The sequence below is a fragment of the Eurytemora carolleeae genome, unplaced genomic scaffold, assembly GCF_000591075.1.
Source record: "Eurytemora carolleeae unplaced genomic scaffold, Eaff_2.0 scaffold585, whole genome shotgun sequence".
NCBI lineage: Eukaryota > Metazoa > Arthropoda > Copepoda > Calanoida > Temoridae > Eurytemora > Eurytemora carolleeae.
The window spans coordinates 136,572-152,829 of NW_019397504.1; the positions used below are offsets into that span (position 1 = coordinate 136,572).

General features: G+C 31.5%; 1 protein-coding gene across 1 annotated transcript in view; it reads left to right on the forward strand.

Annotated features, from left to right (window-relative positions):
* Positions 1-3,931: 3,931 nt before the first annotated feature.
* Positions 3,932-16,258, forward strand: part of LOC111714631 (retinitis pigmentosa 1-like 1 protein) — a 13,610-nt gene continuing 1,283 nt past the window's right edge. Inside the window, exons 1-3 of the mRNA XM_023489777.1 lie at positions 3,932-3,944; positions 8,869-9,531; positions 9,580-9,867. Coding sequence (XP_023345545.1) covers positions 3,932-3,944; positions 8,869-9,531; positions 9,580-9,867 — 964 coding nt within the window. The remainder of the gene's footprint in view (positions 3,945-8,868; positions 9,532-9,579; positions 9,868-16,258) is intronic.

Below are 16,258 nucleotides of genomic sequence, written 5' to 3' on the forward strand. Positions count from 1 at the left end.
ACTATATACCCCTTACCCCCCATTCCCTTTCCTATACACCAATACCTTCCCGTTATGTACCCCTCACCCTACTTTCCTTTTGTACACACCTCTACCTTCCCCCCGTTTACCCCTCATGCCCTCTATTCCATACCTTACATATACCTAACCTTCCTCTAAATAACCCTCACTTTCCAATTCTATCCTTACAAAATCAAGAGTCTGGGGCGTGGGCCGCGGCTTGGTTACTTTTTAGCAAACGTGATTATATTTTTTTTTATTTAAATAATAAGTAGATAAAACTATCGCTGATATAATCTGTTAGCTGTTTAATCAAATTAAATTAATATTTGTGATAACCAAATTTAATCTTTCGCTTTATATATGAAAAATATTATACAATAGTCAATTTTAGATACTGCCGCCCAGTAAATAAAACTGAGTGACTGGTAATTTAGAATATTATAATATTTTGGTTTAATTATGTTGTTGGGAAACAATAGGAAGTATTCTTTAATACAACAGTCTGAACCTGGGGGCAAATCCTACATTTCAGCCAGGGTAAAGTGAAGGGTGGGAATATTCTTATAAATAAGGTAGCTTCGCAACCCAGCTTTGCCTGGAAACAAAGTTAACTGTATCTCCTAAATTTATAACTTTTAGACCGAGCTAATGACGTTCCCGTGGCTCTAGCAGGTTCCCAGATCAAACTTTGAGGTAAAACGCTCCGAACATACATACGTGAGAAGGATTGAATCAATTACTCTAAATGAATGAGGGATTAAGCACATCATGCCTATATTTAAAACCTGTCACATTTAATATCGAGATCAAGAAGAAAAAACTTGTGTAAGGAGTGGCCGTGTGGGGAGTAGGTTTGCAGAGAACGAAACGTTTCTCGAAAAAATGCTAGAATTTTCGTTCGTGTTTCGCTAACTTTTTCTCATTTTTTTGCGAAAATGAATAAAGCGAAAATTGCAAAAACGAAGCGAAATTTCGCGAAAAAAAATTTATCGAAAAATATTTACGCGAAAATTTCGCATTTCACAAAATATTTTCGCGAAAAGTGAAGCTATAATTTTTTTCTTTTATGAATTTTGCAGAAATTTTGCATTTTTTTAAAATAACGAATTTTTGAAGCGAAATTTCGCGAAAAAATGTGAAATTTTCATAAACGAGTGAAAAAAGAGTTAGGTTGGAATTAGTTTAAAACAAGAGACTGTACCTGGTTGGTTGATGTGGGAATTTATTTTATAATTAGGTGAAAATTTTATATAATAATTCGGAGGGGATTCACTTCTTATGTTCAGACTGGAGTCAAACTAGGGGGAGGGGTGTGCGATTGCTCAGAAAGGAGGGGAAGGGGGATGGGGGTCCAGGTTTTTTTAAAGAGGGAACCGTTTCTGTAGATTTAACGTTCTAAGTTAGTTTGAGTAAGTTTAGTTAACTGGGTTACTAGAGTTATATGAGTTGGTTTGAGTTAGCTTAAACTAAAAATTTATTTTAGCTGAGTTATTTTCAATTCTCTGAATTAGCTAAGTTGTCATGAGTTATCTGAGGAAGCTAAAATAGCTAAGCAATCGCTGAAAAATGTTGAAAAGCTGAATTTAGAGTAAATATACAGCCTACAGCGAGTACACTGAATTGAAGCATGAATTGTAGACATTTTGAATAATTGAGTTTAAGTTGTGAACTCTAACCCTGAAACAGAACAGTACTTGTAAATGTAGAATAAAATACAAGGAATATTAATGGAAAATATATAAATGTGAAAAAGAACATTAATAATGAAGGTATAGAGAACAGTACTTGTAAATGTAGGATAAAATACAAGGAATATTAATGGAAAATATATAAATGTGAAAAAGAACATTAATAATGTAGCTATAGAGAACAGTACCTGTAAATGTAGGATAAAATACAAGGAATATTAATGGAAANTTTACTTTAAACAGGGTTCCCTCGACCTGATTTTATAAAAAATTTGAATTTAAAAAAGTAGAAAAAGGTAAATAAAATAGAAGGGTCCTAAGATGGGATAAAATAAAAAAAGGAACTGAGATAAAGATATATGGGATAACATAAAATAAAACAGTTTATCTATTGAGGAGTAAAAGGACAGTTAGTAAAATAAAATTTTTGGAATATCACTTAAATCCTCAAGTTTTTTGTTGATTTTGAAATAAGTCACGAAACCTCGATTTCTAAGTTGATTCTCGGGATCACGAAACCTTTATGTTTATTTATAATACTAGGCTTTCTTTGTGCTTTTTAACCCCTTCCAGTAAACATTTTGATCGTTTAAATGTTGCTTTTCAAATCGCCATTTTCACATCTCTACATTGTAAAACTTAAAATTTCGTGGATTTTTTTTCAACGTGAATGATTTATGCAATAGTACGAAAATCAACGTTTATCAGGCTCAAGTTTTCTATTTTTATAAGCCTACCTTCCTTGTGAGTTGACACAAAAAAAATTGGGCCCAATCGGTTCAGTCGTTTTGACATTTATTGGATACAAACAAACAGGTAAGCCACATTTATGTGGATGTGATTATGTTAGAATTAATTTAAGTTATAGCTATTGTTTTTTCAAGCTTTTTAGTAAATTATAAATAGTAGAAAAAAATTTAAAGAAGAGAAAAATCTAAAACATTTTAAGATTTTGAAACTTGAGCCGTAGAGTGCTGAAAAGTAGGGATGAGTCTCTAAGTTGTAAAGTTGTCACCCCCCCCCCCACACCACTCATTCAGACGTTTTATGGTGGGTTAGACTAGATAATACGGACAAGACGGGGGGAAGGGGGGGGGGTAATCGTACGCCACCCACGAAACACATACTCAATCTTTTAGTGGCATTTTGAAAATTTGGTCTTTTTTATTTATAGTAAAAAATAACGAGGTCGTAGCAGTAAACCCATAAAAATACAATTTCACAAGTAATTTTCTTTAGTTTAACGTGATAATGAGGTGGATTTAATAACTTAGTTTAATGTGATAATAGTTTGGATTTAATAACTTAGTTTAACGTGATAATTATTTGGATTTAATAACTTAGTTTAACGTGATTTGGATTTAATAACTTAGTTTAACGTGATAATGATTTGGATTTAATAACTTAGTTTAACGTGATAATGAGTTGGATTTAATAACTTAGTTTAACGTGATAATGAGTTGGATTTAATAACTTAGTTTAACGTGATAATGATTGAAATTTAATAACTTAGTTTAACGTGATAATGAGTTGGATTTAATAACTTAGTTTGACGTGATAATGAGTTGGATTTAATAACTTAGTTTAACGTGATAATGAGTTGGATTTATTAACTTAGTTTGACGTGATAATGATTGGGATTTAATAACTGGATAAGTTTTGAACGTTTCTTGGAAAGTGCTGGTTAATTTTTTTTCCATATTCCAGTATTTAAACAAGTACTGTGGAACACATACAACTGCACGGAATAGGAAGATTATTGTAGACTCTAGTTTTATGATTTAAATAGCCATGAACATAAAATCACAGTTTATACAGATACATTTCAAGTTTTCAAGTTACTGTCTAAACTAGTGGCTTAAATCTCAAATACAAGATTGCTAAATTATCATTTTCCTATTCCATAGGTTTATGGATCTGCACTGTAGGACAAATACAGCTTATCTATCTATCTATCTATCTATCTATCTATCTATCTATCTATCTATCTATCTATCTATCTATCTATCTATCTATCTATCTATCTATCTATCTATCTATCTATCTATATATATATCTATCTATTCATCTATCTATACTATCTATATATATATTTCTCTCTTTTCTATCTATCTATCTATCTATCTATCTATCTATCTATCTATCTATCTATCTATCCATCTATCTATCTATCTAACTATCTATCTATCTATCTATCTCTTGATTGTAAGATCGTGTTTGCTCTTTGACCCGATACTACTATGATTAACACAGGTAGTTAATATATATTCATACATCAGCATGTACATTGTACAACCAAAAAATTTTTTTTTGAAAAATATTTATTTTTCTGACGTTAATCTCATTTGTTTTGGATGTTTAAAATAATATTTATTTTATTTTCCCCTTCTTTTTATTTTATTGGTAGTATATAAGTAATTTGAAATATATTTACAATCCTAATAAATGTTTCAATTGAATCTAATATTTTACATTGGGAGGTAGTTGAACTCTTTGTTTAAGTTAAACTACAGTGTGCTTATAAAAAGGTTTTCTAAGTAATTTGAAATTTCAATCAAGGTAAATATTTACTTCATACATACAAACTCAATCTCAAGTTAAAATATTAATATTTGAAGGAAAAGATTGACTTCAATATGTGATTCGGACAAGGAAATAGTTTTCTTTATAGTTTTTCCTGTTTAAAGACTGCAAAAATGGAACTAATAGCTTTAACTGCTTTTTACCTATTAATTTCTTATCTATCAAAATCTATCTATGTATCTCTCCAATCTGTCAATCAATCTATTTACCTAAATCTATCGATATATAAATCTATCTATCTATCTATCTATATCTATCTATCTATCTATCTATCTATCTATCTAGCTCTCCAAATCTACATATCTATCTATCTATCTAAACGTATACACACTTGAGTATATAAACCAGATACACGTAATAAAACATTTTTAATTTACTGCAAGATTCTACATTGCTCCTTATCTTATCTATCTACTTAAACTTTATCTGTTTTGTTTGTTCGCATCTTTGCAAAAAAAAATGTCAAAACGTCTGAACCGACTGGGTCGAATTTATTGTGGGACCTTCCATAGCCCCAGGAGGGAGGAGAGAGGTTTTATGGTAAGTCAAAATTTAACAATGTCCTCTGTAAACAATTTTTTCTCTTTTTTTATCTTTGGAAATTCACGAAAAATAATGTTTTAAGGAATTGAGTCTTTGCCACAAACATTAATGTTCTAATTATTATTTTCTTGCAACTCTATGTCGTAGACCTTGGATACTATGAATTCTGTTAGATCAAATAATCTAAGTTTAAAATATCAAAGGTTTACACTATGAGAATGAAAAGATAATTAGCAAATTTGAGTTTGTTACTCAATTCCTTGTTAAATTGTTTGATAATATAGGAATAATTATTATAGTTTTACATCCATCTATTCTTCCATCTATCTATTCATCTATCTATTCATCCTACTATTCATCTATCTATCTATCTTTATGTCTATCTACCTATATTAAGTAGGGGGAAGATGGAAAGGTTTAGATATGAAAATGAAAAACCTGGGAAAATTTTGTGAAAGTTAGAACCGAGGGAGGAAAAAAGATTGTTTTACCCCGTAATCGTATTTAAGATCAATCTAGAATATTTAAACGAAATATTTTGCTTCGCAACATTTATAAAATCCTGACAGTTGAACTAAATCTGATATTTTGTAAAAATATGTTAAATTAGGTTATTTAATATTTAATACGGCTGCATGGGAAATAATGGGAATATTTTAAACATTTAATCAAAAATTCCAGTAAATATAAAAATAAAAAATTAATGGACAAAATTAGATGTTTCACTTTAAAAAAAGATTTGACTGACTGACTTTAAACTTATAAAGACGTAATTGATGTAATTTTAAGTGGCGTTTATAAAGTGGCATTTATAAAGTGGCTTTTATAAAGTGGCATTATAAAGTGGCATACCTGATTCACATCAGTGTCCCTAGAATATTTTAAAGTCTGATCATGAATAAATAATATATACTTTATAGTTTAAACATTGATAATTTGTAATATGTGGCTTTTCTTTTAGGAGTGACTTGCGGAATTATGCATAAGAGTAACCGAAAGAAATCTTTAGAATTGAACGCTTTTTAAAATGACAAACTACGTTTTCTTCCTCATTGTTATTTAGTAAAAGCTTGTATAATTAAGTTCCGTTGTGAATCAAACATACCATTTGAAAAAAAATAATGGACGGTTTCTGAAAGATATCAAGATCAAGTTTTTCCTTCAGGGAATTCCTAAAAGCCTTTAAGTGTTGAACAGTAGCTACTTAGTCCAGTCGTAAACTAGATCTTCAGATAGATAGATAGATAGATAGATAGATAGATAGATAGATGGATAGATGGATAGATGGTTAAATAAATACATAGACAGGGGTAATTATTTTCATAGAAATATTTACCCCTTCATTAAAATGTGTTTTTAATCCCCCTTAAAAACAATTATTGTTTACTTAAATTCAAAATAATTCTTATCGCCGAATTTGATGAAATTATTTCCCCCTTCTTTTTCATAGATAGATAGATGGAAAATTAGATAGATAGAAAACTAAAGAGTTAGATGAATAGATGTAGTTGTAGATAAGACAATATTTAGACTGTTTTCTGACACTTCGTGAGAATAAACGGAAAATTGAAACAATAATACCTAACGACTACTCTCTATAGTCTAGGGGTATTCAAAACTAGCTAATACTTAGTATTTATTCTGTTTGATGTACGCAATAAAGTGCGTCAATTTATTCTGTTTGATGTACGCAATAAAGTGCGTCAATTTTGAACGTTTTAAAAGTGCAATAAAGGGATACTGTGATTTTATAGAAAAAAATGCGTTTATCTACATGCATCTGCAGTTAAACAAAAATGGAAAAATCTAAAAAACTTTTCTTCAAAATCTGCTCAGATCACAGTGATTAAAAGGATGAAAACTATAACGCAAAAATCGATAAGAATTTTGTCAATTACCACATAAAAACTAAAGTTAAAAACAAGTGCTTTATAGTTCTTCAATGAAATATAAAATATCTACTAAACACAAGGCTACAATAAAGTTTAATTGAGTTAGCGATGTAAATCTGAGTAAAACCCATCAGTTGGAACGCTGAATCCAGATTCAGTCCCTGTTTAACCGATTTAAAAAATCATGGATTGTTTCTGAAATATTAAGTTAGTATTATGTAGGGTTTGCAGCGAAATAGAAAAATCGTTTCGCGAAAATTTCGCATTCTTCACGAAAAAAAAAATGTCGCGAAAATTTTCGCAATAGTTTGCATTTCGTTTGCTTGCGAAAAATGCGAAAATTTCGAAAAAAATAATGCGAAAATTTTGCGAAAAAAGTAATGCGAAAATTTCGCGAAAACCCCAGAAACTATGCAAAAATGCACTAAAATACATGAGTGTACGTATGTATGGACGGACAGAAACTTAAAAAGATAGCTAGAGAAATCAAATTATCTTCATCAAACATTTATCAAAGTAAAGAAAGAGAAATTATTAATAAACAGACAGAATAAAATTTTATTACTGAGCTATCAGAGCAGGGAATTCCACAATTTTTTTGCGCATTTAATTGCTGCAGATATAACACTTATGGTTTTCGAGGATTTTTTTCCGGAAAATATTTTACGAAATTTTCGAATTTTCGCGAGAAAAAAATAATATATATCGCATCGCATCGTTTGCGCTTTTTTTGCTTCATTTATTTTCGCGAAAAATTGGGAAATTTTGAGAAAAAGTTTGTGAGAAAGTTTGCAAAATGCGAACGAAAATTTCCGCATTTTTATGAGTTTTTTTCGCGAAACGTTTCGTTTGCTGCAAACCCTAGTATTGTGTCAGCTGCACTTTTTCCCTTTTTAGCATTGTATCATATTTAGTTGGACGTCCATCAGCCATCAGGAGGCGATGCCCCGTATCCGTTCTATCTCATTCTGTTGAATCTTGTGGAACTAGTTTAACGCGGCCAGGCATCGTCTTCCACAGTATACTAGTTTTGGATATATCTCGTCAACTCGTAGATCTCTCTATATTTGACTTTATATAATGTGCTCTACCTTCTTTGAATCTTGACTATGCACTGGCTTTTAGTTATTTCAATTATTTTTAATAAATTTAAATATTTGCATTATTCAGGGTGAATTATTCTTTATAATAGTTTATTTCTCGAATAAATAATTCTCGGATTTAGACTATTTTAAATTCGTCAATTAATACCCATGTTTGTTTGGACACCCTGTATGTTAGTGAGGGGGGGTGTATGTGTGTGTATTTGAATGAATGGTGTAAAGTACCCCATGTAAATATATATTTCCGGTTCAAATAAACAATTTTACGAAACAAACTTTAGGGTAAATATTCTTCAGAATATAACTTTGTGTCATCTCCATCAATTTAGACAGATGTAACTTTTAAAATATCAGAATCAAATAAAATTAAAAGAAAGGATCATAATTTCCCCTTTATTTGGCAAACTTACATTTAGATCGATTGCGTTTAAAATTACATTTAACAACAGATTCGTAAGCTTAAGTGCACTGTACATCGGACATTGCTGACAATACTCATTTTCTAATATTAGATTTTGCAATCAAAAGAAGGAGAAGGAGGAGAAGGAGAAGAACGAGGAAAACGAGGAGAAGGAGAAGGAGGAGGAGATAGAGAAGGAGGAAAAAGAGGAGAACAAGGAGAACGAGGAGAAGCAGGAGAAGCAGGAGAAGTAGGAGAAGCAGGAAAAGCAGGAGAAGGAGGAGAAGGAGGAGAAGGAGGAGAACAAGGAGAATAAGGAGAACAAGGAGAACAAGGAGAGCGAGAATAACGAGGAGAACGAGGAGAACGAGGAGAACAAGGAGAAGAAGGAGAACGAGGAGAACGAGAAGAATGAGGAGAAAAAGGAGAAGAAGGATAACCAGGAGAAGGAGGAGAAGGAGGAGAAGAAGGAGAAAGAGAAAGAACGAGGAGAGGGAGATGATAAAGAAGGAAGATAAGGAGAAGAAGGAGGAGGAGAAGCTGGAGAAGCTGGAGAAGGAGAAGAAGTATAAGGATTGGAATTGAGGGGAAGATGGCTGGGGTGTTAAAGAGAGGGGTTCACTAAGGGGAAAAAGGTAATGAAGAAGGTATTGAAGAAGGTATTGAAGAAGGCATTGAAGAAGGTATTGAAGAAGGTAATGAAGAAGGTATTGAACAAGGTATTGAACAAGGTATTGAAGAAGGTATTGAACAAGGTATTGAGCAAGGTATTGAACAAGGTATTGAACAAGGTATTGAAAAAGGTATTGAACAAGGTATTGAACAAGGTAATGAACAAGGTATTGAACAAGGTATTGAAAAAGGTATTGAAGAAGGTATTGAAGAAGGTATTGAAGAAGGTATTGAAGAAGGTATTGAAGAAGGTATTGAAGAAGGTATTGAAAAAGGTATTGAAGAAGGTATTGAAGAAGGTATTGAAGAAAGTATTGAAAAAGGTATTGAAGAAGGTATTGAAGTAGGTAAAGAAGAAGGTAAAGAAGAAGGTATTGAAGAAGGTATTGAAGAAGGTATTGAAAAAGGTATTGAAGAAGGTATTGAAGAAGGTATTGAAGAAGGTATTGAAGAAGGTATTGAAGAAGGCATTGAAGAAGGTATTATAGAAGGTATTATAGAAGGTATTCAAGAAGGTATTCAAGAAGGTATTCAAGAAGGTATTCAAGAAGGTATTGAAGAAGGTATTGAAGAAGGTATTGAAGATGGTATTGAAGAAGGTACTGAAGAAGGTATTGAAGAAGGTATTGAAGAAGGTATTGAAGAAGGTATTCAATAAGGTGATGAAGAAGGTATTGAATAAGGTATTGAACAAGGTATTGAACAAGGTATTGAACAAGGTATTGAACAAGGTATTGAAGAAGGTAATGAAGAAGGTATTAAAGAAGGTATTGAAGAAGGTACTGAAGAAGGTAATGAAGAAGGTATTGAAGAAGGCATTGAAGAAGGTATTGACGAAGGTAATGATGAAGGTATTGAAGAAGGTACTGAAGAAGGTATTGAAGAAGGTATTGGAGAAGGTATTGAACAAGGTATTGAACAAGGTATTGAAGAAGGTATTGAAGAAAGTATTGAAGAAGGTATTGAAGAAGGTATTGAAGAAGGTAATTAAGAAGGTATTGAAGAAGGTATTGAAGAAGGTATTGAAGAAAGAATGGAAGTTTCTTGAATGAACCCATTTTACCATTATTTACATTTTCATTCATTCTTTCTCACTCCCAGGTATTTTTTACATTATCCCCCCCACTCTCTCCTTTAGCATCCCAAATATATTTTTCCCATTTACTTTCTAGAACGCAGGTTTACTAACTTGTTAGTTATTTACCCTTTTAAGGAATTGAGTCTTTGCCACAAACTCTGATTTTCTAATCCCTGTATCTTTGCGATGTCGTAGAAATTTGATATTTTAAACTATGAATTCTGTTCGAATCGAAATAACAAAGGTTTATACATCGGGTTAAAACTTAATCCTTTACAAACATCACTGATTTTAAATCTCATCTTTTTTTCGTTTACCTAACATATTATTATAAAGATTTATTCACACACATACATATACAAAACTGCGTTTTACATTCTATATCAATGGTAATAAAGTAAGATTAATTTTTGCCACAAAAAAAAGCGGAAAAGAGGGATGGGGGCCAGGGAGGGAATACGAAGGTATAGTAAGGGGGTTTGTGAGGGCAGGTACAGTTTAAAAAGAAGAGAGGGTTTCAATAGAGAAGTAAATATTGGTCTAGGTTTAAACCTGAAAATAAACACGTCAGCGCCATCTTTGTTCAACATTATATACAACCTTGCACTTTACTACTATACACCCATTCATTCACTCATTCATTCATCCTTTCATCCTTTCTTCACTTCATCCATTCATCCTTCCTTTCCGCTTTTATTCATCCTCTCCTCTTTTATTCATCAAGTCATTCACCACCGTTCATTATTTATTCTTCATTCGTACTTTCTTATTCATCTTCTATCCTTTCTTTCTTTCATTTATTCATTCTTTCTGAATTCATTTTTCTTTTTTTGATTTATTAATCTTAATTCTGAACCTTCCCTTATTCATTCTTTAATTCAACCGTTCTTTATTAATCATTCTTCATTTTTATTGTGTTCAATCATTTATTCGCGCCATACTTTTTTCAGCTGTCTGCCTGCTTGATTCATGCATTCATCCGTTACTCATTTTTTATCAATTCATTCATGCACAGTTCTTTATTCATCCTTCATTTTTGCATTCTTTCATTCAAACTTTCTATATTAGTTTTTACTTTTAAAGTATTTTATTTTTTTTCTATCCCCCCGTGTTCCAATATATCCTAATAATTCCGTTCACTGTTTCGCACTTAATATATCTCTTTTCTCTGAGCTGAAAACTTTAGAATGAGATATCCTTAATCCCGATTACTTAATCTGAGTATCCAATAGTAGAGAAAAATCAAAAACCGGTTCTTCTAAATTAGAGAGTCCCTCCCATTTCTTAAATGCCGCACAAAATTTCAAATTCATCGTCTTCATATACGCGACTGTGATTGGTTGCATTTTATACACTTTTCAGGATACAAGTACAAGATTAGATTAGTCTAGATATTAAGAAAATGAGAGGATCACGCATTAATCTCGATATCCACCATTCTAAAGTTTTCAGCTCTGATTCGACAATTGAATTTAAAAAGTACAATCTCATTGGTTCTGAATAGACGTCAACTACCTCACTTCTAGCTAATGTTACTCATTTAATTACTTATTAACCAAAAATAAGCATTAAAAAGGTAAGATATTTACAATACTTCATGTCTTAATATTTAAAATTGTTTTCATAAAATTTGAAAACAATGCAGAGGATATAATTTTGTTGCTAACTGCTAACTATTTTTTCTGAACTTTAAAAAGCCATTCAGAAACCATTTTGGTTTTCAAGCTTATAAAACACGCAGAAAATACTTAAAATTATTGGTGAAAAAAAAACTTTTCTTTAATCCTGAGATATTGGTTTTTATAAAATATACATTTCTAATATTGAAGATTGCTCAATAGATAAAGTCTAAAAATAGACAATTATACAAAAGATAAAACCGATAAAAGGATTCTATAAAACCTAAGATTTAGAGAAAATATAAAAGGATTACAAAAGGGTGCAGAAAAGAGAAGTATAGTTAATATATTGGAAAAACCTTGGGAAAATAGAAATAGTAACAAAAGATTAGGGGTGGTATGTGTGTGTGGGGGGGGAGGAGAATTTTACAAAGTTCGAAATTATTGTTAAAATAAGATTTTATTTAATAGTTTGTCATATACACAGTGGTCCCCAAAACATCATTAATTTCGACGACGAAATGAAGAAGCAAACTGTGCCTAAATTTTCACCATTAGATCGATATGTTTAAGCTGATGGTTAAAATATCCACATTAAAAAGACGAATTACGTTGAAAACATAGAAAGATGATAATTCTAATGTCCTAAAACGAAAATCAGTTAAGGAGTGCAGAGGCTGCATTAAATATAACTGTTTTTATTTACAGCTAATTTAATATATTTTGTTGAAAATACAAAACGTCGACTGCTTCAAAATTTCGACTGCTACGAAACGTCGAATTAAAAAAAAACGGCGATGATGCAAAACGTCGATTACTATAATAAATTGAAGAAAGCTAAGAGCCTAATATTAAGTTTTTTCATTATGTATCAACATTTTTATTTTACTTTTCACACCACGATAAATGTAAACAAAATGAGGCTTCAGGTCCAATTTAGACAGAGGAAAAGGTTAAGTTCTAGTGTCGACTTTGTGACAAAGTATGTCAAAGTACAAGGAAAAAAATACTAAATTATTTGGTTGCATATTAGAAAATTTGAAAATGTTTGTTTCTTTAAAAAAGAGAAGTTTTAAGGTTTGAATCCAGGTTGGATCTGACTTGAATTTAGCGTGATGTAGTTAGCGCACAATGGATCCAGATTGCTATGAAAAGTTGCAACTGTTTATCAATGATTGGACTGACTTTAAAGTGTCGTCTTGGCCTTTTTACCTCAGTTTTACTTTTATCTTGCCCTTTTAGACATGTACATTGTACATTGTACAATACATTTTAATAAAACTATAAAGCACTTGTGTACAGATTTAGTAATTAGGAAGTAATTGAACATTTCGTTTTGGCAGTTTACTTTAGTTTAACGTGGTGCATGTCAAACATTACCATTTACCAACTACCAAATACTTGTCATTGAAAAGTAGGATTAATTTCCCCCCCCCCCCCCCCCCCGTCCTTCAGCAAGTTGTGAGTTTTGATTAAAATTTGACCTTATAAACATACATTTTTACATTTTACTCGTGTTTACTTTATATCGATGGATGCACTTAAATGAAAAACAATATATTTTAAGATTGAATTAAAGGGAGTGTTCGCAAAAAAAGAAAGGGGGTATAGGCTTAATGCGATAAAAAAGCGCTTTTGATCGCTTCTAATCTTACTTCTATCTGTTGCGTCTATAAGAAGAAAATTGTTAAAAACGTCTCATACCGAATAACTTAGCGCCCATACAAATTCAGAAAATTGCAACATACTACTTAGACCGTAAAAAAATCAATTTAATTTCAAACAAATCATTCAGATATTACAACCTAAAGTCATCGATTATATTTCGCCACATTTGTATACAGTTAATATTTTATAATATTTTTTAATTGATTTGTTTTGAATTTGATTATTTCTCTTGTCGCTTGCGCAACTATCTAATAATGCCGCGCACCACTCACATTTTTCGAAATCCGTTAAAACGTTTTCTAAAAAAATAAAATATTACAAAATATAAACTATAAACAAATGTGGCGAAAGATAATCGATGACTATAGGTTGTAATATCTGAATGATTTGTTTGAAATTAAATTGATATTTTACGGTCTAAGTCCTATGTTGCAATTTTCTGAATTTGTATGGCGCTAAGTTATTCGGTATGAGACGTCTTTAACAATTTTCTCCTTATAGACGCAACAGATAGAAGTAAAATTAGTGGCGATCAAAAGCGCTTTTTATCGCATTAATCCTATACCCCCTTTCATTTTTTCGCGAACACTCCCTTTAAAGCGATTGAATTCCAATTGTCTGGGTCGGAGGTAGACTGTATGTACCCGTAACATAAATATGGTAAAGTGTAAGTACTTGAGTTTCTTGTCAATCTTCACCTAATCCCCTCCTCTACAGACATTCTTTATTTAACACACTCAAGCATTTTCTCAGGGAAAAGAATTTTGTAAAAAACTAGAATTGAGATACTGCAGACTTAACACCTTGAATAGACTAGCTCTAGACACACTATAACAGAGGGACAGAACTGTTAAGCCTTGATAGAGTAGTTGCGCTCTGAAAACTACAAGAGGGAGACAGAACTGTTAAACCTTGATAAAGTAGTTGCGCTCTGAAAGCTACACGAGGGGCACAGAACTGTTAAACCTTGATAGAGTAGTTGCGCTCTAAAAACTACAAGAGGGGGACAGAACTGTTGAACCTTGATAGAGTAGTTGCACTCTGAAAACTACAAGAGGGGGGCAGTACTGTTGAACCTTGATAGAGTAATTGCGCTCTGAAAACTACAAGAGGGGGACAGAACTGTTAAACCTTGATAGAGTAGTTGCGCTCTGAAAGCTACAAGAGGGGGGCAGAGCTTTTAAACCTTGATAGAGTAATTCCGCTCTGAAAACTACAAGAGGGGGACAGAACTGTTAAACCTTGATAAAGTAGTTGAACTCTGAAAGCTACAAGAGGGGGACAGAACTGTTAAACCTTGATAAAGTAGTTGAACTCTGAAAGCTACAAGAGGGGGACAGAACTGTTAAACCTTGATAGAGTAGTTGCGCTCTGAAAACTACAAGAGGGGGACAGAACTGAGACAGAAAGAGATATCATATATTCAACATCACTGGTAGGACTTTGTGACATCGTTGCTTCTCTAGTTTTCATTTTACGCATATGTATAAGAAATGCAATTTAATCTGGTCACCTAGAAATTCAAAACATTCTTTTTTTAAGAGATGCTCATGTTATGATTGAAAACATAAAATATTTTAATCTTTTACATGCAATTTGCTGTAGTTTTACGTGAGGGAGAAGTAACTTGAGGTTAAAAAAAAACTTTTAAAAAACTGGTTACCTTATATATCTCCTAGTTACCTTATTTACCTACTGGTTATCTGATTTACCTTCCAGATACTTTATTTACCTCCTAGATACTATATTCAACTATTGGTTACTTTTTAACCTCCTAGTTACTTTATTTACCTCATATTTACTTTATTTACCACTTATTTACTTTATTTACATCCTAGTTACTTTATTTACCACCTGTTTACTTTATTTACCTTCCATTTACTTTATTTACCACCTATTTACTTTATTTAACTCCTGTTTACAATTAGTTAACTCCTGTTTACTTTATTTACCTTCTAGATACTTTATGTTGTTACCTTTTGTTACTTCAGTAACCTCTAGTTTAGAGTAACATTTTATAGTTTGACGGGAACTAATTTAGCAGAATGTGATTAAATCTTCTATATTAAATAATTTAGCAAAATATGCTTAAATCTTCTATATTAAAGATTCATTCTCAGATATAATTTTGTTTAAAAATATCAATCATTAAATTTTACAACTTTTCTAAAATATTATTGAAAAGTTTTGAAAAATTATGGAAAATCTTGAGGCTTCTGACAAAAATGTGTATATGGAAAAGACAGACAAATTATACTATAAACTGTACGTTCTGGGAAAGGTTTAGATTTTAGTTTAAGTTTAGGAAGTTTGAGGAAGTAGCTGATGGAATAATTTGTATTCTGTAAATCCTCCCCCCAGTCCCCCCTGTGCCCCCTCACCTAAAAAGCATAATATGAAAAAAACGTTTCTCTTTTAAAAATCAATTTTTCAAAATTTTGAGTTTCAACAAGAGCGGTCTGTTATTAGGGAAACAATGATAGATAAACTAAAAACGACGATTCCTTTCACATTGGTGATCAGGGAAATGTTTAAAGAATATGGCGGGGACGGCATGCCGATAAGTCGTTCATTTGATATTCCATCAAAACAAGTGTAATGAACCTTAGTAGTTATTTTTGATTTTGTTAATCTATATCTATATAATATATAATCTCTATATATATATTATATTATGAATATCTTGTATATATCTTATATATCGTGTATCAGTATATTAAGTTACTGATAAGCTAATGGGGGTCTTGAGGTCCTTCCTTTGACCAAGACGTATACGGATGCATTAGATACTGCAGCAGCCAGATAGACAGATAGATAATAATATACAACAGAAGGATAATATTAAGATACATAGATTAGAAATATATTCTCTACATCTACTGTATCGAGAACTATGAAGTCCTGAGCTAATTCTACTTAGATTAGATAGATAAATAGATAGATAGACAGACAGATAGATAGATAGATAGATAGATAAATAGATAGATAGATAGATAGATAGATAGATAG